The sequence below is a fragment of the Chiloscyllium punctatum genome, chromosome 12 (assembly GCF_047496795.1).
Source record: "Chiloscyllium punctatum isolate Juve2018m chromosome 12, sChiPun1.3, whole genome shotgun sequence".
NCBI lineage: Eukaryota > Metazoa > Chordata > Chondrichthyes > Orectolobiformes > Hemiscylliidae > Chiloscyllium > Chiloscyllium punctatum.
In genome coordinates, this window is record NC_092750.1 from 28,591,948 (window position 1) to 28,615,849 (window position 23,902).

General features: G+C 40.5%; 1 protein-coding gene across 9 annotated transcripts in view; it reads right to left on the reverse strand.

Moving 5' to 3' along the window:
• The window catches only part of iqsec1b (IQ motif and Sec7 domain ArfGEF 1b), a 484,326-nt gene that overhangs the window by 36,755 nt on the left and 423,669 nt on the right, over positions 1 to 23,902 (reverse strand). For all 9 annotated transcript variants that reach the window (XM_072582214.1, XM_072582212.1, XM_072582221.1 and 6 more), the window contains one exon: positions 4,671 to 4,832. In XM_072582214.1, coding sequence (XP_072438315.1) covers positions 4,671 to 4,832 — 162 coding nt within the window. The remainder of the gene's footprint in view (positions 1 to 4,670; positions 4,833 to 23,902) is intronic.

Below are 23,902 nucleotides of genomic sequence, written 5' to 3' on the forward strand. Positions count from 1 at the left end.
TCCTCAAGATCTCTCAAAGGTCAACTCAGTGACCAAGGTTTAGGTCAACCTTCCAAATATTTTGGTCTACTTTCTTCACATGGTTGTGAAGCAAAGAATATTAGAGTCATCAGGCCTTAAAAGCGAGCAAAGGCATGATGTGAACTATATCTTCTCACTTGACTGATCTTTTTACAGAAAACTTGGAAGCATCTGTGTCTGTTCAACTTCCTTAATACTTCAAGTCAATGACATTCCTAATAAGTTTTGAAAAGTCTTTGGATGTAGTATAACCAATATAATGGGAAACCTTTGATAAAGTTCCATACCAAAGGCTATTTCAAATATTTAAAATGATGGAAGCCAATGTAAAACTGTGAAATATTTGCATAGAAATAGTTTGGGCTTGTTGCAGAAGTGATATGGGGTTGCAGGAATTTAGACTCCTTCTGAGAATTTATTGAAAGAGGGATGACCTATATCAACTTCAAGCAAGAAAAAAAATTAACATTAAAGTCTACTTTACATTTTCATCTTTTCAGCACACTTTTATAACTACTAAAGTGACATGCCAACTAAATGCAAACAATAATTTCAGCAATGGGCTTACATATCTAAATCATAAAAAGAATCAAAAACATATTAGGTGACTCCACCTAGCAGATGAATAATTTCCACAATCCCCGTGGTGCTCTGTGTTGTTTTGATTCTTATTTTGGTCTACTTATGATTATTCTGTATTGTATCATTGAGCAACATCGCAAAATCAATGAATTTAGGTAAGAACAGTTCCTCAGTTGTGAAATTAGAGACAAGTAGATCAGCCATTTTTAACACTGGCTCTGGTTTATATCAGCAGGTAATGGTCAGAAATACTATGTGCTTTCAGGTGTGTAGCCTACAAAAAAAATTTGATAAATGAAATGCAATTTTAAGGGTGTAGTAAATACTAATTAGGACATGATTATAACACCATGAGCTACTCCTTAACCAGATTATAAACAGGATTGTGAATATGTTTTGCTTCAGGTACTGTCACATGCAATGAAAAGGGAGTGCAGTTACATTTCACATCCTAAGAACTTTTTCATTATTTCAGAATCTTCTTATGACAAGTTTAAATTTGCTATTTTTCTGCCAAGAGACCAGAATCTATTTTCCTTGTAGTTGTCTGGAAACTGCCAGTATGTAAACATGTTTTGTTTGCATATGATTATATTTTGATCAGAAACTCATTAATATAAGCAACTCGATCAAAGTAAAAATTCAATACAACCAAATGTTTTGTGCTGCAAAAAAAAACACTGGAGTCGGAAGTGTATGTTGAAACAAGATGACAAACTTATCTATGCCATTATTTATTTGGCTTATACTCCAGTGACTAATCAATGGCCTCAGAGCACAGCTGTTAGCATCTTCAGATGACTAACAGCTTTATTTCATTATGAAAATGTGTATCTTCTCTCATTCCATATTGTACACAGATAATTGGAAGGTGTATCTCCTTCAAATCTGTCGCAACTCTCCAGTTCTTCTGGGCCTACTGACATAGGTGTACACATCAGGAAAGTGATTTATAGATTAATCCTTATATTCAAGTTTTTCTTATAGTCAGTTATCAGTTAGGTCAGGAGAGATAACTAGTATTTGTACTTTAAAAAAAATGTTTATACTTAAGAAATGAAAGTTACTTTTCCAAAACAAGGTCAGCCGTATTGTTATTACTCAACTTCCTTTTTGACAGATCAGCTTAATAGCCAAATATGAATTTATGGGCAACTCTGCATAGAGTCACAGAGGTGTACAGCATGGAAACAGATCCTTCAGTCCAATTTGTCCATGCCAACCAGATATCCTAATTTAATCTAGTCCCATTTGCCAGCACTTGGCCTGTATATCTCTAAACCCTTCCTATTCATATGCCCACCCAGATGCCTTTTAAATGCTGTAATTGTACCAGTTTCCACCACAGACAACTAACATTAGTATTCTTTCTTGAAAAGGAAGGCAAAGACAGCAAGAAGCAGCATTCAAAATGCATTTCAGTTGCATTTGCAGCTGTCAGGGAGTAGATGACTGGTTAAGCATTTCAAAGAACAAATGGAAGAGAGACATTAAAGCATCAAGAAATTGCAGTGATTGCTAAACCAAATCATTTAGATTGTTCCTTGAAAATCAAAACTGTAACATCTGGCCCAGGGGTCTAATATATGGGACATTTAACCCAGGAAAGATCTCATTATTTTGTTTTTGGACTAAAACTTGCAAAAGATGGTTTCTTTTATTATTCAAGGGATATGGGTGTCGGTGTCTTGGCCAGTATTTTATTGCCCATCCCTAACTGCTTGGGGGTAATAAACAGTCAAATTCATTGTTGTAGGTCTGGAGTCACATGTAGGCCAGATTAGGTAAGCTTCCCTCCCAAAGGACATTAATAAACCAGATGCATTCCTATGACAAATGACAATGTTTTCATGGTCATAATTATGCTCTTAATTTGTTATTTAATTTAAATTTCACCATCTGCCCTGACAGGATTTGAATCCAGGCCCCAGAACATTTCCTGATTCTTTGAATTAATAGTCAAGCGCTAATACCACAAGGTTATTGCCTCCACCCGAAGAAGCTGTGTAAGGTGTTTGCATCTTTAAAAACAAGTTAATAGAATGCATTGAGAGTTGCATATACAATGTTGCCTTATTTAGGCAATGAGGGAGAATTCCAGACAAGTGTACGCTAGTGATGGGGTCAGGAGAGCTCATTATAACAGCAGCCTCCTAACTGGATGTTAGGCAGGTGACGAACACAGCAGGAACATCTAGCCTAAGAAGAGAAAGCATCCACGGCTCCTTATCTCCTTAGTAGAAATGATATAGTTAAAGGAAATCACAATCAGCTGGTTATTCTCCTTTGCTTTTTCCTCTATGAGCTGCACCCTCTTAAATCCCCTTTGAAAAGTCAGGGAGATACTGTATCTTCAAAGACACTGAAAAGGTAAATCGTCAACCAATGAATAAAAGCCTGAGAATTGGCATACTCATTGTTATAACTTAGAGGCAAAGTGCCAAATCAAATCTACCTGATCTAATTAAGTTCTATGATTTAAACCCAATCTTCTTTGATTCTAATCTCCACGCACACAGACTGTCTATCTGTCTGTCTCAGTTAAAGGATAAATTAAAGAAAAATGAAAGAAATAATTGGCCACATAATTAAGCAGTTTCCACCATCCAGAATATCATAGGCACATGGGATTGTACTTTGTTTGGTTTCTGAAGATACCAGTTAATACAAATAGCTTCTAGTAGGGTGAGAGGAATATTCAGTCAATTCTTATAACTGGGATTCTATTCTCCCAACGTTGATCAAGTTGACAACGGGAGGATAACCTGACAGCAATCAACCTCCATAAGATAGCTTTAGTAGTCACAATCCTTCTGACAAAATACACAGTTCAAAACTTGGTTTCGCTTTGTGCTTTTTTTCAATGTTGGTTAGACTGCTTGGCACTCACCACCCTGTGATGGCCCCTGTTAATATTTAAACATCTGCTATCTGTTTGTGGATGTTCTGTTCTGGAGATGCATTATGCTCTGTCATCTTTGAACAAGAATCAGCCTGCAATTAACTTACAGGTGTGATGTACCAATAAATCAGTTTGTATGCTGTCCTACTTAAAAAAAAGAGCAAGCTGCTGCTCACATTTCAAAGGTTACCTTCAGACCTCAGCTTTCAGTTCACAGCTACAAATCAATATGATAGAAATAAAGAAAAATATAGCGAAGGTTCTGAAAATATCAGCAGCAGAATCAGAAGGAACCAAAAAAAAAATCTATGTCAATGATCTGGACTGGCAGTTAAACACCCAAGGATTTACAACTTATCAAAAAGACAGGGAGGTGGGCAGAGGGGGCGCAGGGTTGCCTTGTTAGCTAAGAATGAAATTAAATCTATGACACTGAATGACATTGGGTCAGATGACGTGGAGCCTGTGTGGGTGGAGTTGAGGAACCACAAAGGCAAAAAAAAACATAATGGGAGTTACATACAGACCTCCAAACAGTGATCAGGACCAGTGGCACAAGATGTACCAAGAAATAGATAGGGCATGTCAGAAAGGCAAGGTCACAGTGGTCATTGGGGGCTTCACTATGTAGGTGGACTGGGTGAATAATGTTGCTGGTGATCTAAAGAAAGGGAGTTCTTGGAATGCTTACAGAATGGCTTTTTGGAACAGCTTGTGATGGAGCTCACAAGGAAGCAGGCTATTCTGGACTTAGTGCTATCAAATGAGCCAGACTTTATAAAAGATCTTAAAGTAAGGGAATGCTCAGGAGGCAGCAATCATAATGTGGTAGATTTCAGTTTGCAGTGTGAAAGAGAGAAGGCAAAATCAGATGTAATGGCGTTACAGTTAAATAAAGGTAATTACAGGGGTATGAGGGATTAACTGACAAAGATCGACTGGAAGCAGAGCTGAGTGGAGAAGTCAGTAGAGCAACAGTGGCAGGAGTTTCTGGGTGTTCACCGAGTTGGATGCAATATTCCCAATGCACTGCTCTCTTAACTGTTCCTTAATGGCCATAAACTTGACTACTTTGCTCTGAGGTTTACCTCCAAAATAGTAAAATATAGAAAACTGGGTAACTTCAGAATAGTGAAAATTGTGATTTCTTTTGCGCGATACTTACTCAAGTACATCTCTGTTGAACTGCTTCTGCCGATTGCCTAAAAACTCGCCAATCATCTGCCTGCTGAGACCTTTCCGCTGGAGGAGGAAGTGAGCAATACCAACAGGTGTATCAGGAACAAAGCCACGCTCAATCAGATACTGCACACCTTTCTCAGGCTTTCTATGCAAAGAAATGAAAGTCAGTTAGATATTTCCAAAAATGATGTGCTGTGAAATATATATCTTGAAACAAAATATTTATTGTTGTACAATAGGATTGCATATACAGAATTTCAGAAAAAAAATTATGTTGAAAGACCATCATCATCATCAAGTACCTTTAAACTACACATTCTGACTTAGACATGCACCAGCAATATTGGGTAAAAACCTTGGAATTCTCTACATATCAACATTGTAAAAGCTCTGTAAAAAGGCAATCCTTTCTCAGCAGAAAGGATTGGCAACCAATGCCAATATTATATTCATTGAGAACTGATACACCATTCTGGAAGCAGAGTCACACAGCACACAAACAGACCTTTCAGTCCAACTCATCCACATTGATCAGGCATCCCAATCTGACCTAGTCCCATTTGCCAGCATTTGGCTCAGATCTCTCTAAACTCTTTCCATTCATATACCCATCCAAATGCCTTTTAAATGCTGTAATTGTACCAGCCTCCATCACTTCCTCTGGCAGTTCATTCCATACACACACCACCCTCTGTGTGAAAATGTTTCCCCTTGGGTCCTTTTTAAGGTGGTTCATACTGCTTCCTCACTGCACCAAGGACATCCGTTTGATTCCAGTCTTGACATGTGTAGAGTTTAAATGTTCCCATATCTGCGTGGGCTTCCTCCAGGTGTTCTGGTTTCCTTTCATGGTCCAAAGATATGCAAGTTAGGTGGATTGGCTACTGTACAATGCAGAGTTAAGGTGAAGTTTTGGGTTGGGTGCGATGCTCTGAGGGTCAGTACAGATTCAATGCATGGAATGGCCTCTTTTTGGACTGGCCACCAAATCACCATGTTTTTTTTTGTTTTGTTTTGAACTATCAGTAATCACTCAGGAAGCTCATTCTTGGGCAATGCAAACCATCAAAAGGATGGGGGAAATGGGTTAAGGAGATCAGGAAGGGATTAAATAAAAATGGAGTCAGAAATAAAATCATAACACTTAGGAGCAGAAATGAGGCCATTCAGACAATCAAGTCTGCTTTGTCAAACAATCACTGGTAAGTTTCTCGTCCACATTCTCCTGCCTTCTCCACGTAACCCTGGTTTCCCTTGACAATCTCAGTCTTAAATACACTTGAGCCTTCTGTGGCAATGGAGCTGAAATGCAACCAAAAAAATACAATGTTTTCAAATAACTAAAGAGGGGGTGCAATTGTCCAAAACCAAAATAAACATGGTCCACGGATTCCATATCATCACAAAATGAATAGCTAGCTGGGTGAACCTGAACCACCACAATATGTGGTTATTGACATTCTAACTTTAGTTTTCTTTTTCTAAGTGGTTTTTGGTTTTATGCATATTCATCACTCTGGGAGCAGATTTGTTTGCAATCTTTTGTGTAACATGATAATGATAACTGCAATATAAATAATGAAGTTGAGCTCAGAATATATTGGCAGCAGTTTGATGTGCAATTGAACTAGCCATTTAAAAGCAAAAAGACAGCAGCTTTCAGTCAGAACCTTTAAGCAACAAAATACCTGGTGCTGTATGAGCTTACACTGTTTTGCAACTCAATTTATATGTCTAAGTACTTCCCCAGTACTCCCCATACACATTCATGGCAGTGACTCAATTATGAATGGAACAACAATAATACAATTCTATTTGTTAACAAAGTCTCTCTTCAAAACAAAATCAGTACAAAATGTACTTTGGAATAAATATCACTTGCCCTACCCTTCCTTCTTATTCATTGCAGTATCATAAAGGTATTAACAGAACACCATTTGATATGCCACTGCTCCTGGTTGTTGATTGGAAAGCTTCTGACAAAACTCCATGAGCTCAGTGATCTAATTTCTAAAGTTATGCTGCTTTCAGTATCACAACTTCAAATTCTTCTGAATGGAATTCAGTGCAAAATGTCTCAATTTGAGAAAAGAGTAAAAGAAAAAGTGAAAAACCACAGTTTGTGGACTTTTCTTCTATTAAAATAAGATTTCAGGTCAGGTCTTGAGAGCATATCTATCTATAAATGGACTTTAAATTGTTTCAGGAAGCTATTTGCCTTGTCATGTCTATGCTGATTCTCTGCTGAAGCAACTCTGCTAGGTCACTCACCCTTCCCCATAGCCCTTCTCGCTTCAGATACTTACGTAATTTCCTTTTGAAAACCAAGATTCAATCTGTATTTCACATTTTCAGTGAATGTATTCAAGATTCACTAACGCTCCTTAGATAACACCTTCCAAACATGTGATCAGTACCATCTAGAAGGACCAGAGCAGCGATTACATGGGACTAGCACCACCTGCAAGTTCCCCACCATCCTGTCTTAGAAATATATTGCAGTTCCTTTAGGATCACTGGGGCAAAATTCTGGAGCTCCATTGTGGCTAAAATTACAGCAAATGGACTGCACCAGTTCAAGGCGGCGGTTCACCACAACATTCCCAAAGTCAACCCGAGCTGAAGAATTAATGCCTGCCCAGCCAGTAACATGTGCATCCCATGAATGAAGAGAAAAAATGACCAATTGCTGCAAAAAAAATGTTGTCTTTGCTTGTTTTGTCATTTATCTCAATGAGAACTGTTTCTTTCTTTACACTCTTTTCCCTCATGATTTTGAGCACTTCTTTCAAGTCTCCTCTCAAACTTCACCAATTTAACCATATAACTGAAATTCTTCATATCTGGAACCAATCATGTAAATATTCTCTGCACCTTTTCAATTACCTTCACATTCTTCCGAAAGTGTGTTACCAGCACAAGACACAGCAGATATGGCTAAAGCAATGTTGTGTACTGTAACTTCTTTGCTTTTGAGATTTGCTGTGGCTAATTCTTAAGCCCAGGATCCCACATATCTAATTAACTACTTTCATATCCTACACTGCCACTTTCAATAATTTGTGTACTTAGAACAAGCCTCCTCCATCCCCTTAAGAGTTGACTTTTTAAAAAAATATTGTTTGTCCTCATGCTTTCTATCAGCACATATTGTTTCTCTGCTTTAAATTTCACCAAACACAAGTAAAGCAACTGTAAGATCTACTGAATTCCATCATAGTCCTTCTCACAGATAACAATTCTTCCAAATTGTGTGTCAACTGTAAATTTTGAAATGGTGCCCTGCATATCTAAGTCATCAATATAGATCAATTAAAGCCATGGCCGGTGGGTTGAGTGACAGCTCACCATTATTTTCTGCCTCTGCCCAGAGGCTGAAAACAAAATTCCTATAGTTATTTTTCAACCTATTCAGATATATTATTAAAAATCACACAACACCAGGTTATAGTCCAACAGGTTTATTTGAAAGTAACTAGCTTTCAGAGTGCTGCTCCGTCAACATAGCTACCTGATGACGGAGCAGCTCTCTGAAAGCCAATATTTCCAAATAAACCTATTGGACTACAACCTGATGTTGTGCGATTTTTAACTTTGTCCATCCCTCTCTAACACCGGCACGTCCACATCACAGGTATTTTATTGTTATGAAGATGTGGGTGTACTGTATTTTTGAGAGAGTTAAAAGCTAGCAGAACTACCTGACAGCACCAAGCGTTCTCAGTAAGGTCACAATGTAACACTTGGTCAAAAGCTAGATTAGCTGGTTGCCTGGAAATGACAAAACAGATTTGAATTAGGCCAATCAGTTTAATTTGTACCCTGAAAAATATCAAATGCCAAACAAGTTTGAATTTAGTACATTAACAATCTTAAAAGCCAATGACACAATCCGATACTTTGGGGATACAAGACCGCCGGAAATTGAACAGTTGCCACGCCACCAGCACATAGAGACTGCCCGAAAAATAGCTCTCTTAATAGCTCTTTATCAATCCGTGACCTGTGAAGCATAATCCCTAAGAAGGAAGATCCAAATAAAAGAGATGACAGCTGGCTGGTTTTGAAAACTTGAATTTTTGGTAAATCTGAATTGGGGGGTGGGGGTTAACTGGACTAGTATTGTAGAAGGGGAAGGTAAAAGATAGGTTAGAGGAAGGAATTGTAAATAGTTGTTAGTTAATTATTCTCTGTTACACTTTAAGAAATAAAGTTATTAATCTTTACTGTAAGTAGTTCTTAGCTTCTCGAATTTTCACAGATTACTGCATGGGCTAAATCTTTTCTGTGCTACTGGTTTAGATTAAGCAGGAGGGCTCACCCAGTGTCGAAACTTATGAACACTTCTAGAGCAAGTAGGACTTGAACCCATACATTCTAACAACTAGCATATGCATTTTCCTTGTTTAAATCTTACTATTTATCTCTTACATTATTTGGGGAGCACTGTTCTCTTTTATCTTACCTTTAATATAAAGAAAAACATGGAGAGATTCAATTTGGCAGGAGAAACGATAAGCCATGGCCTGTTCCAAGCTGACTGAAATCTACCTTCTGCCACTTGGAACTTTTAGGACCATCATAAATTTGATCTTGTAAATTTGAGCTATGCAAATTTTCCAGCTTCTTTTGCCTTCACAAACTCTAAACTGCTCTTAAGTTTCATCCACATGCCTTGCAATAAGTAATATCATCAGTGTTTTCTCCGCTTAAAGTGTAGGTTTATCAGCATTCATTCCTTTTGATTTACCAACTCACGAGCTGCAATTTGCACCTCGGTCAAAACTGCAGTGGCCTCCTGTGATGGACATCCAGTAAATTGAATAGTCTATCTACATCGCAACAGGACAAGCTTTGGGATGGTCTCAAGTAAAAATTTAAAATAATGATTTTACCTTTAACTCAACTCTGACTATTGTTATCCAAATGAGAAAATTATTTTTCAACAGAATGCAATTACAGTATCTGCATACTTCCTGGATATAAGAAGGTACATGTTTACAAAGCTCGCTCTAACTTAACTTCATCTCAAAAATTTAGTTAAATATTACTTTAATATTTTATTGAAGGATAAACCTTCAATAGATGCTAGATAGAAGATTCTTTGATAAAACAAAATCAGAGGCGCATAGCTCCTTGAAAGTGGAGTCACAGATAGATAGGATAGTGAAGAAAGCTTTTGCTATACTTGCCTTTATACTCAGAGCACTGAGTATACGAATTGGAGGTCATGTTGTGGTTGTATAGGACATTGGTTAGTACATTTTTGGAACAGTGTGCGCAATTCTGGTCTCCCTGCCAGAGGAAATATGACCTGAAATTTGAAAGGGTTCAGAAAAGATTCACAAGCAGGTTGCCAGGATTGGAGGGTTTGAGTTATAGGAAGAGCCTGAATAGGCTGTGGCTATTTTCTGTGGAACATTGGAGGCTGAGGGGTGACCTTACAGATGTTTGTGAAATCATGAGAGGCATGGATAGGGTAGATAGACAAGGTCTTATCTCAGGGGTGGGGGAGTCCAAAACTAGAGGTTACAGGTTTAAAGTGGGAGGAGAAAAATTTAAAAGAGACCCAAGGGGCAACGTTTTCATGCAGAGGGTGGTGCATGCGTGCAATGAGCTGCTAGAGGAAGTGGTGGAATTTAGTACAATTACAACATTTAAAAAGGCATCTGGATGGGTATACAAATAGGAAGGATTTAGTGGGATATGGGCCAAATTCTGGCAGATACGACTAGATCAATTTAGGTTATCTGGTCAGCGTGAACGAGTTGGACTGAAGGGTCTGTTTCCATGCTGTACACCTCTATGGCTCTATGCTGCAGTCACTGGAAACCTGAAATAAAAGCAGAAAGTGCTGGAGGAGCTCAGGAGGTCAGACAACATTGGAGAGAAGAACAAAGTTAACATTGAGTCCAATATTTGGAGATGCCGGTGTTGGACTGTACAAAGTTAAAAATCACACAACACCAGGTTAGAGCTCAACAGGTATAAGTAGAAGCGCTACTCCTTTATCAGGTGGTTGTGGAGTACACAATTGTAAGACAGAATTTTTCACAAAAGTTTACAGTGCGACATAACTGAAATTATATATTGAAAAATACCTTGATTGTTTGTTAAGTCTCTCATCTGTTAGAATGACCATGTTAGTTTCACTTCTTTCATATGTAAATCTCAAAACTATTTTTAAAAGTTACATTCACAGGTTAACTTTAACAATTGGAGTCAGTCCAGATAATGTGTTGAAGTGTTAGCCCCGTGTTCTGTTACACACTCCTATACACACACACAGACATTCACACACGCCTACAGACACACACACACTCCCACACTCACATATGCACCCTCTCTCAGACTTAGACCCTTTTACACTCTCACACAGATATTCACTCTCTCACAGACACTCAAGCCTCCACCCCAGACACTCAGACACGCACACTCCCACACTCATACATATACCCTTTCACATACTTAGACCCCTTTACACTCGCATACATATACACTCTCTCTCTCAGACACTCACAAACCCCTACCCCAGACACACACACCCGCATACATACACAAACACACATGTTTGTGGGGTGAATTTGTACTTGCAGAGTTACATTGTACTTTGCTCAAAAACTGCATGAATCCATGCAAGATTCTGTTATTTCATTTTTTAGATTAGAATCTGTCTAAACACTCTGGCTCAGACAACAGAACACAGGGGGCTAACACCTTCAACACATTATCTGGACTGACTGCAATTGTTAAAGTTAACCTGTGAATGTAACTTTTAAAAATAGTTGTGATTTGCATATGAAAGAAGTGAAACTAACATGGTTATTCTAACAGATGGTAAACTTAAACAATCAAGGTATTTTTTAATGTATAATTTCAGTTACATCACACTGTAAACTTATTCGAAAAATTGTGTCTTACTATTGTGTACTCCACAACCACCTGAAGGAGCAGCGCCCTGAAAGCTAGTGCTTCCAATTAAACCTGTTGGACCATAACCTGGTGTCATGTGATTTGTAACTTTGAGTCCAATATGACTTTCTTCGGAGCAGAAAGCCTTTGCTTTTTATTGTTTGTGCGACTTCACCACTATTCTGATAAAATATAAACAAGTAATTTGTCAACTATAATTAACTGTAATTAAATGCGGGTCTATTTGAATTGCAGTCATATCAGGGTTTGTTAATTTTACTAGACATTTCCATTTAATGCTTTAACCTTTACCAGAAAAGTCATATTCTGGAACATATGATTTATGAACTAAATATTTGCAACATCTGTGAATGGTTTGGATTTGAAATGATCTAAGTGTGGTGGAGGCAGACTCAATCATGGCCTTCAAAACAGAATTGGATTATCTGAAGGAAGAAAAAAAATGCAGGGATTTGGGGAAAAGGTGGGGTTGTGGCACTCAATTGCTCTTGCAAAGAGTTGGCACAGATGCAATGAGCTGACTGACCACCTACTGCGCTTCGACCATTCTGTGATTCTCTGTACCCCTCTTAAAACAGAGCCCATTATTTCATTACAGATTTGCCTGCCAGCATTGATTCAAATTTACCTGGGCCAAATCCAGTTTTCACCTCATGTGAATTGGTTTCTCTCAATTAACTTTTTGTTAAAACACTCTGTTTTTTAATTAAACCATGATCATGGTCCTCCAAAGATTCCCCGACTGACATTTGATTCACTGGACTCAGCTTGCTCCCCAGAACCAGATAATGTTGGCTTCCTTGTTGATGTGGAAATGACAATCTTGAAAATTCTCCTGAACAAACTTCTGCAAAATGAAAGACTGGAATCAGCACAGCAGTGCCTCCAAACATAACGACGATGGCAAAATGTACTTCACAAAACAAACAAATTAAGTAAAATTACATATGAATTTCTACTGCCTGAATTTCACAGTTTATGACTAAATTCATCAAGTTGATATGTTATGCCTTAAATGTTCAGAATGGGGGAATGGGGAAGAAAATGATCCTGTTTGATTCCTATAATCATTTGTTTTTGAATCAAAACTGTGAAGAACATTATCTTGACAGGCTGAAAAAGTGCCTATGCCTGGTACCTGTACTACTCTCTCTCAGAATAATAAAAGTAAATGGACTTTGCATTTCCAAATAATGTCAAAATCACACAACACCAAGTTATAGTCCAACAGGTTTAATTGGAAACATTAGCTTTCAAAGTGCCACTCCTTCATCAGGTGGTTGTGTTTCCAGGTGCTTCCAATTAAACCTGTTGGTCTATAACCTGGTGTTGTTTGCTTTTTAACTTCATACACCCCAGTCCAACACCGGCATCTCCAAATCAAATAATGTAATTTGCCTTCTTTCCATTCCAACCCAAAGAGAACACCTATTATTCACTTTCCCTCAGGCCTCTTTCAATACTGCTTTATAACTGGGCAGGACATAAGTCTAGATTTAAAGAGAGTCATAGAATTTTTTTTAAAAGCAGTCAGCAAGGCCCTTCAGCCCATTGTGCATCAAACATCAATTCATTCTAATCACATTTTCCTGCACTTGGCCTGTAGCCTTATATGCTTATATACTGTATTGTTCACTCAAAATGTTTCATTCTTCTTTGTAGCAAAGCACCCCACCTGCACCCTCCATAAAAAATAGGTCAGCTGCCATATGAAACTCAGCATGGGAATGCTACATGTTGGATATATTAGGGAATGGAAAGATGCAGTACTGAACAGAAGTATTGGTTAATAGAAGACAAACGTTGCTCCTTTCAATTTAGAGTCTTTGCATAATTGCAAAGTGACTATCATAAAGTGGGCAGAATCTTTAGTGGATTCCCAAATGACTGTCTCGAACAGCCTGTTACTTTCGCCAAAACAAAAAAAATGACTTGATTTACAACAAAGGGACTTCAATACCAATACTGGTCACAAATCTATTACTTTCTGAAATCAATAGCATGCAGAGGCAACTGCAGAATAGCTCCCTTATTAAAAAATAAACTTGAAGTGCAGAGGTGTGATCAGGAGCAGGTTCATGACCAGTATGTTTTTGACTTGTTCTGTGGAATGAAATGGGTCAAGTAGATCAAGTGGCAGTAAGGGGACATTTAGGCGATCGTGCCCATACCTTCATAATAATTAGATTAGCAATGGAAAAGAAACAGAAACAATCCAGAATAGAAATAAATAATTGAAAGAGATCAATTTCAATGGGTGACAATAAATCTGGCCCAGATAAACTGGAGTCAGATATTGGCAAACAAAATTATAATGGTAGAGTACATTGCAAATTGGAAAATGAATGCAGAAGTTGAAGTTTAAAGATTTTTAACTGGACATGTTGTCACTTCTGACAGATCATCTCAGATGTACAATTGATACAACAGAGAGGGGCTGAATGAGGAGGGAGGAATTTTATGCCATAGGGTGCTAATTCTCTTCAAACTAAGGGGTTTTGGGGGGGGGCGGGATTGTGATTTACTTCGTGGTTGGTCTGGGTGATCACCCTCATTGAGATGTGCAGCGTCTGAATTGAGATGATCAGCATTTAAAATAGGAAACACACGTTAGATTTATTGCTTAAAATAGAGACATGCTATCAGTATTTCATCTTGCACTCAGCAGGACAGACACAAGAACACCAATTTCAAAGGAAGTAATTTGTACTGCATGAGAAAAGATGCCGATTGGATGATGTGTTGCCATGACAATGCACCAGTGAGTACATGGATTTATTTTCATTTTAAAAAGTCACCATGTGGGGTTGAGGCAGTCTGTTGGCATAACTGCAGTGATATAGATTCACATCCTACATGTCAACGAGGTATGCCATAGCATGGTCCAACTGGTTCATTAAAATTAAGAAGGCATTCAATGCCTGGTTACACTCCTTTGTTTGCAGAGATAAAATCTGGAGTATGAATATGTGCAGCTTCTAGCAATGATGAATGAGTTGCACCATCAGCAAAACTGGTTATATTAAATTGGCTGTCAGTGTAACGTTTTACACTTGAGACGGATTGTCATTCTTGTTCAGCAAGCTTTGCCCATCGACCATTAGGTATTATTCTGTGTTTTGTATGTATGGGTTGGCCACGAATAGTCAGTACTCTGCCTATTGTGAATTCCAAAGGGACAAAGTCAATATATGGACAGCTTGTTCAAGATAAAGTAATGTCCTATTGCATTCTTTATCATCTATGACTGGTTCTCTAGATAAATTAGCCATATGGTCAAGTGAATTCCGAGATCCAGATGTGTTGCCAGTCTCTTAATCTATATTAATTAAACTTAGTAACTTGTGCAGTTGATTCAGTTTTAATTACACTATATACTGTATGCCGAAATAGATGGGAATTTTCTTCTAGGGCCAGTTTGATGGGATGACCGCAAATCTACAATTTGCATGCTTTTTGAACTTAATTTGCAATTTGGATTTAATTTCCATATGCAGTTTAATGGGCTCCATTCCACACACAAATTCATGTTAAACGTGCAGCATTCTAGCAAGCACCCTTTTCAGGGGGCTGCTGGAAAGGTAGGTTTCCCATTTAAATTTTTACCTCATGGAATTAGCGGCCTCCACTTTCAGCAGCAGCAGGAGCAGTGACAGCAAGGAGCAGGGGGCTACAAGCTAGGTAAATGTTTCCTCTTATAGACTTACCTCGTGAATAGGCAGAGCAAAGGCTCAACAGGAGTGGACGTGGACACAAGAATTGCTGGGCACAGGAAATGATATATTTGGGCTGTGGCTAAACCAGAGACACTATACATGTGGTTTCTCCCACACATCATCTTCCTCTAACCAAAAAAAAACCGCGTGTGGAGGATTGGTAAGGTAAATATTTTTTCCATTTATTCAATCTCTCTTGGTAATTTTGGGCAAAGGGGATGGAGGCTAGGGCATTTGCATGCTCCTCTTGCAGAATGTGGGAGGTAAGGGTCCCCACTGGAGTCCCTGCTAACTTCATCTGTGAGAAGTGCATGCAACTGCAGCTCCTCACAGACCGCGTTAGAGAACTGGAGCCGGATGAACTTTGGATCATTCAAGAGGCAGAGGGGTTGATAGGTGTGACAACCTCCCTCTCTAAGTTACAGGACAAAAGTAACTGGGTGACCATCAGGAGAGGAAAAGGGAATAGCAGGGAGCCCCTCTGGCCATTCCCCTCTATAATATGTATACCATTTTGGATATTGTTGGGGAAAGCCACAATGGCCAGGTCTCTAGCACTGAGCCTGGCTCTGTGGCTCAGAAGGGAAGTGGAGAATAGGACAGCAATATTGATAGGGGACTCAATTGTGCGAGGGACAGACAGGATATTCGATGGTTGTGAGAGAGACTCCCATATGGTGTGTTGCCTCCTGGGTGCCAGGGTCAGGGATGTCTCAGATCTCATCTATAGCATTCTTAAGGGGGAGGGAGAGCAGCCAGAAGTTGTGGTACACACCAGTAATTATGACATAGGTAGGGAAAGGGAGGAAGACCTGAAAACAGAATGTAGGGAGTTAGGTTGGAAGCTAGAAGGCAGGACGAGCAGAGTAGTAACCTCAGGATTGCTACCGGTGCCACATGCTAGTGAAGCTAGGAATAGGGAGTGAGTGCAGATGAACATGTGGTTGCAGGGCTCATGTAGGAGGGAGGGCTTCAGATACATGGATCATTGGGATACTTTCTGGGGAAGATGGGCTGCACCTGAACTGGAGGGGTTCCAATACCCGGGACAAGTGGTTTGCTAGAGCTCTTCAGGAGGGTTTAAACTAGATTGACCTGGGGTGGGTGGAATGGGGTTGGGAACTTGAGCTACAGATCAGATGATACAGTAGGTAGTGAACAGCTGGATACAATCTGTGAAGAGGGATAGGCACTTGATGGGACAAAGGTACAGTTAGTGTGATGGGTTGAAGTGTGTCTATTTTAATGCAAATAGTACCAGGAATAAGGGTGACGGACTCAGAACATGGATCAGCATTTGGAACTATGATGTTGTAGCCATTATAGAGAGTTTGATATCACCGGGGCAGGAATGGTTGTTGGATGTTCCAGGATTGAGATATTTCAAAAGGAATAGGGGAGAAAGTAAATAATAAAACAAAAGGTGGAGGAGTGGCATTGCTAATCAGGGATAGTATCACAGCTGCAAAAAGCGAGATCAGAGGAGGGTTTGTGTCTACAGAGTCAGTATGGATGGAAGTCAGAAACAGGAAAGGAGCAGTTACTTTATTGGGTGTTTTCTACAGAGCCCCCAGTAGCAACAGAGACATGGAGCAGCAGGTTAGGAGGCAAGTTTTGGAATTGTGTAGAACTAATAGGGTTGTTGCCATGGATGACTTTAACTTCCCTAATATTGATTGGAACCTCCTTAGTGCAAATAGTTTGTATGGAGCAGTTTTTGTCAGGTGGGTCTGGCAAGTGCCAATATTTAGATAGGCTGATGAGAGGGGATGCCATGTTGGATTTGGTGCTTGGCAATGAACCATGCCAGATGTCAGATTTCTCTCAGTGGGAAACATATCACAGATAGTGATCACAACTCCATGATTTTTACAATACTTATGGAGAGGGATAGAGGTATGGGGAAGGGGGAATTACAATGCTATTAGGCAGGAAATGTGGAGCATAAGTTAGATATAGCAGTTTAGATCAGTAATTGGCTTGCTGAAAGAAAACAGAGGGTGGTGATTGATGGGAAATGTTCATCCTGGAGTCCAGTTACTAGTGGTGTACCGCAAGGGTCGGTGTTGGGTCCACTGCTGTTCCTCATTTTTATAAACGACCTGGATGAGGGCGTAGAAGGGTGGGTTAGTAAATTTGCAGACGACACTGGAGTTATGAATAGTTACGAAGGACATTGTAGGTTACAGAGAGACATAGATAAGCTGCAGAGCTGGGCTGAGAGGTGGCAAATGGAGTTGATTCACTTTGGTCAGAGTAACCGGAACGCAAAGTACAAGGCTAATGGTAAGACTCTTGGTAGTGTAGGTGAGCAGAGAGATCTCAGTGTCCAGGTACACAGATCCTTGAAAGTTGCCACTCAGGTTTACAGGGTTGTTAAGGTGGCATACAGTGTTTTAGCTTTTGTTAATAGAGGGATCAAGTTCCGGAACCATGAGGTTATGCTACAGCTGTACAAAACTCTGGTGCAGCTGCATTATAAGAAGGTTCTAGTCACTGCATTATAAGGAGGATGTGGAAGCTTTGGAAAGGGTGCGGAGGAGATTTACTGGGATGTTGCCTGGTATGGAGGGAAGGTCTTACGAGGAAAGGCTGACGAACTTGAGGCTGTTTTCGTTGGAGAGAAGGTTGAGAGGTGACCTAATAGAGACATATAAAACAATCAATCAATCAGAGGGTTAGATATGGGGGACAAGGAGAGCCTTTTTCCAAGTATGGTGACGGTGAGCACGAGGGGGCATAGCTTTAGATTGAGGGGTGATAGATATAGGACAGATGTCAGAGGAGTTTCTTTACTCAGAATAGTAAGGATATGGAATGCTTTGCCTGCAATGGTAGGAGATTCGCCAACTTTAAGTACATTTAAGTTGTCATTGGACAAGCATATGGACGTACATGGAATAGTGTAGGTTAGATGAGCATCAGATTAGTATGACAGGTTGGTAACACAGAGAGCCGAAGGGCTTGTACTGAGCTGTAATGTTCTATATTCTATGTTCTCAGGGAAATTTACAACAAAAGTGTGGATTCTGTTTAGGAAGCACCTGCTGATAATGCTGGACAGGTTTGTCTCACTGACAAGGGAAGTGGAATGTCCAGTCAAGTGAAAGAAGGAAGCTTACTTACGGGTGAGGTAGCAAGGAAGAGACAGGGCTTTAGAGGGTTACAAAAGTAGTCAGGAAGGAAATGAAGAATGGACTTAGGAGAGGTAAAGAGGCATGAAAAAGCTTTAGCGGGTATGATTAAGGAAAACTCTAAAGGTATTCTACACTTCTGTGAGGAACAAGACGATAGCCAGAGTGAGGGCAAGGCCAATCAGGGAAAATGGAAGGAACATGCGCCTGGAGTCAGAGGAAGTAGGGGAGATCCTTAATGAATACTTTGCTTCAATGTACACTACTGAGGGGGATCTTTATGTTTTTGAGGACAGTGTGAAACAGATTGATAAGCGAGAACAGGTTGATGTTAGGAAGGAAGATGTGCTGAAAATTTTGAAAAACATAAGGATAGATAAATCCCCTTGCTAGAAGGGATGTACCCTAGGTTACTACACAAAGCGAGGGAACAGATTGCTGAGCCTTTGGCAATTATCTTTGCATCCTCACTGTCCACTGGAGTACTGCCAGATGATTGGAGGGTGGCAAATGTTATTCCCTTGGTAAAGGAAGGGAATAGGAATAATCCTGGGAATTATAGACAAGTCAGTCTTGCGTCAGTGGTGGGCAAAGTATTGAAGAGGATTCTGAGAGACAGATTTATGATTACATGGAGAACCATAGTTTGATTACAGATAGTCAGTATTTCTTTGAGAGGGGCAGGGCATTCCACACAAGCCTTGCTGAATCCTTTGAGGATGTGACAAGACATGTTGATAAAGGTAGAGCAGTGGATGTGGTATTTACGGATGTTAGCAAGGCGTTTGATAAGGTTGTTATGGTAGGCTCATTCAGAAAGTAAGGAGGCATGGGATGCAGAGAAACCGGCTTGTCTGGATACAGAATTGGCTGGCCCATAAAAGAAAGAGGGTTGTGGTAGATGGAAAGTATTCAGCTTGGAACTCGGTGACCAGTGGTGTTCTGCAGGGATTGGTTCTGGGACCTCTGCTCTTTTCTAAAAGACTTGGATAAGAAAGTGGAAGGGTGGGTTAGTACATTTGCAGATGACATGAAGGTTAGTGGAGTTGTGGATAGTGTAGAGGGCTGATGTATGTTGCAACAGGACATTGACAGGATACTGAACTGGGCTGAGAAGTGGCAGATGGATTTCAACCTGGAAAACTGAAGTAATTCACTTTGGAAGGTCGAATTTGAATGTGGAATAGAGGGTTGAAGGCAGGATTCTTGGCAGTGTGGAGGAACAGAGGAATCTTTGGGACCATGTCCATAGATCCCTCAAAGCTGCCACCCAAGTTGGTAGGGTTGTTAAGAAAGAATATGTTGGCTTTCATTAGCAGGGGGATTAAGGTTGAGAGCTGCAAGGTTATGCTCTGGTTAGACCACACTCTGAATATTGTGTCGCCTCATTATACGAAACATGTGGACGCTTCAGAGGGAGCGAACACGAGAGAGCGAGCGAGAGTGAGCATGAGAGAGAGAGTGAGAGAGCGAGCGAGCGAGAAAAAGAGCGCGGGAGCGAGCGAGAGCGGGAGCGAGCGAGAGCGGGAGAAAAAGAGAGCGGGAGAAAAAGAGAGCGGGAGAAAAAGAGAGCGGGAGAAAAAGAGAGCGGGAGAAAAAGAGAGCGGGAGAAAAATGGAGAGAGGGAGAAAAAGGAGAGAGGGAGAAAAAGGAGAGAGGGAGAAAAAGGAGAGAGGGAGAAAAAGGAGAGAGGGAGAAAAAGGAGAGAGGGAGAAAAAGGAGAGAGGGAGAAAAAGGAGAGAGGGGGAAAAAGGAGAGAGGGGGAAAAAGGAGAGAGGGGGAAAGGCGGGGGGGGGGGGGGAGGAGAGGGGGCTGGCTGATGCGATTGAGTGGCACATCACTTTGGATGTTCACATTAGGGAGAGGTCTGATTGTAATCACTCAGCCTATACTTGCAAAACTTAGAACATAATGTCTAACAGTTATGCAGAGGGTGGTTTGTAAATTGAATGAACTGCCAGAACAAGTGGTAGATGCACCTACAGTTACGTTTAAAAGACATTTGGATAGGTACATGAATAGGAAAGGTTTAGAGGGATATTGGCCAAATGCAGGCGAGTGGGACTAGTTAATTTGGGAAACGTGGTCAGCATGGACAAGTTAGATTGAAAGGTCTGTCTCCGTGCGATATGACTGTGATTGTAATTAGTGATTCCATGATTAAGCATCACTTGCTGAACAATCCTGAGCATGCTAAAACAATGACACTGATAACCAACTTAAGATAATCAGTCAGACTTGCAATATAAATTGTCTTAGGTTTGCGAGAAGTTACATACTAAAAATTGGATTCTGGGTAATCCAAGATGGAGGTTGGGAAAAATTTCTGGCTGTAATAGGCTGCTCCTTTTGAAGTATTTTAGGTGTTGGAGGTGATTTCCTCTAATTCCAGGAGCAGCAATTACTGTTTTATATGCTGTTGCATTATTTTTCCAATGTTCCAAAACAAAGACAAACCAACAGCAGTTTTAAAAGGGAGAAGAGCAGACACAGGAAGCACATGATGAGGACAGTGCAGGAGAGAGAGCGCGCGCGTGAGAGAGAGAGAGCGAGGCTGCACAGTTACCGCCTTTGCTGTTTGAATTCGTGTATCGTTGGACATCGGAGTGCATCTGGGAAAATGAACAAACAGTGAACTTCACAACTAATCTTGGAAGTACTGTTGGGCGAAGTTCACAGCACAGAATCAGATAAGTTAATCGTTGTTTTAAGTCTGTCCAAGAGAAAGGCTGCTGTAGTGAGTATAGTGGATTCTTTCTTGATTGTGTGTTTTTGGAGATAAGTCTCTTGATTAAACTTAAAATATAAGCCATAACTATTAATTTAACCTAGGGCAGTGTTTTGTAGAGGAATAAGACGGTGTTATTTTCTGGGTCTGTAGATTGTGAAGGAGCAAAAATGGCCTTTGCAATGATATGTACTTCTTGTCAGATGTGGGAGATAAAGAGAGTTTAAGGATTACTGCGTATTTATCTGCGATAAATGTTGGACGCGAATCTTAGCACATTGAGTGGATCGGTTGGAGAGACAGATAGAAGCGATGAGGAATTTGCAACAGCAACAGTATGTGATGGATGGCAGTTATAGGAAGGGGTGGGGGGAGGGGGGGCGTGGAGTCTCAAACAGTCACATAGATGGTTTAAGTCCAGGAAGGGAGAGAGGGAGGTCGGCAAATAGGGCAGGAGTCTTTTGTAGATTTACCCATTTCAAACAGGTATGCTGTTTTGGAAATTGTAGGGGGTGATGGATTCTCAGGGGACCGTAGCACGAACAGCCAAGTTTCTGGTATTGAGACTGGCTCTAATGCAACGAGGGGTACGTCGGCTTCCAAGAGATCAATTGTGTTAGGGGATTCTGTAGTCCGAGGTACAGACAGACGTTTCTGTGGCCAGCAGAGAAAAAGCAGAATGGTGTGTTGTTTCCCTGGTGCCAGGATCAAGGAGGTCTCAGAGAGGGTGCAGAATGTTCTCACGGGGGAGAGGGGCCAGCAAGAGGTTATCGTCCACATTGGAGCCAACGATATAGGAAGGGAAAAGGTTGAGATTCTGAAGGGAGATTACAGAGAGTTAGGCAGAAAATTAAAAAGGAGGTCCTCAAGGGTAGTAATATCTGGATTACTCCCAGTGCTACGAGCTAGGGAGGGCAGGAATAGGAGGATAGAGCAGATGAATGCATGGCTGAGGAGCTGGTGTGTGGGAGAAGGATTCACATTTTTGGATCATTGGAATCTCTTTTGGGGAAGAAGTGACCTGTACAAGAAGGACGGATTGCACCTAAATTGGAAAGGGACTAATATACTGGCAGGGAAATTGGCTAGAGCTGCTAGGGAGGATTTAAACTAGTAAGGTGAGGTTGGGGGGGTTGGGACCCAGGGAGATAGTGAGGAAAGAGATCGATCTGAGACGGGTACAGCTGAGAACAGAAGTGAGTCAAACACTCAGGGCAGGTTGGGACAAGGTAGGACTAATAAATTAAACTGCATGTATTTCAATGCAAGGGGTCTAACAGGGAAGGCAGATGAATTCAGGGCATGGTTAGGAACATGGGACTGGGATATCATAGCAATTACAGAAACATGGCTCAGGGATGGGCAGGACTGGCAGCATAATGTTCCAGGATACAAATGCTACAGGAAGGATAGAAAGGGAGGCAAGAGAGGAGGGGGAGTGGAGTTGTTGATAAGGGATAGCATTACAGCTGTACTGAGGGAGGATATTCCCGGAAATACATCCAGGGGAGCTATTTTGGTAGACCTGACAAATAAGAAAGGGGTGATCACCTTATTGGGATTGTATTAGACTCCTTAGTAATCACAGGGAAATTGAGAAACAAACTTGCAAGGAGATCTCAGCTATCTGTAAGAATAATAGGGTAGTTATGGTAGGGGATTTTAACTTTCCAAACATCGACTGGGACTGCCATAGTGTTAAAGGTTTAGATGGAGAGGAATTTCTTAAGTGTGTACAAGACAATTTTCTGATTCAGTATGTGGATGTACCTACTAGAGAAGGTCAAAATTTGACCTACTCTTGGGAAATAAGGCAGGGCAGGTGACTGAGGTGTCAGAGTGGGAGCACTTTGGGGCCAGCGTCCATAATTCTATTAATTTTAAATTAGTGATGGAAAAGGATAGACCAGATCTAAAAGTTCAAGTTCTAAATTGGAGAAAGGCCAATTTTGACGGTATTAGGCAAGAACTTTCAGAAGCTGATTGGAGGCAGATGTTCGCAGGTAAAGGGAAGGCTGGAAAATGGGAAGCCTTCAGAAATGAGATAACAAGAATCCAGAGAAAGTATATTCCTGTCAGGGTGAAAGGGAAGGCTGGTAACTATAAGGAATGCTGGATGACTAAAGAAATTGAGGGTTTGATGAAGAAAAAGAAGGAAGCATATATCAGGTATAGACAGGAAAGATCGAGTGAATCCTTAGAAGAGTATAAAGAAAGTAGGAGTATACTTAAGAGGGAAATCAGGAGGGCAAAAAGGGGACATGAGATAGCTTTGGCAAATAGAATTAAGGAGAATCCAAAGGGTTTTTACAAATATATTTAGGACAAAAGGGTAACTAGGGAGAGAATAGGGCCCCTCAAAGATCAGCAAGGCGGCCTTTGTGTGGAGCCACAGAAAATGGGGGAGATACTAAATGAACATTTCACGTCAGTATTTACTGTGGAAAAGGATATGGAAGATATAGACTGTAGGGAAATAGATGGTGACATCTTGAAAAATGTCCAGATTACAGAGGAGGAAGTGCTGGATGTCTTGAAATGGTTAAAAGTGGATGAATCCTCAGGACCTGATCAGGTGTACCCGAGAACTCTGTGGGAAGCTAGGGAAGTGATTGCTGGGCCTCTTGCTGAGATACTTGTATCATCGATAGTCACAGGTGAGGTGCCGGAAGACTGGAGGTGGGCAAATGTGGTGCCACTGTTT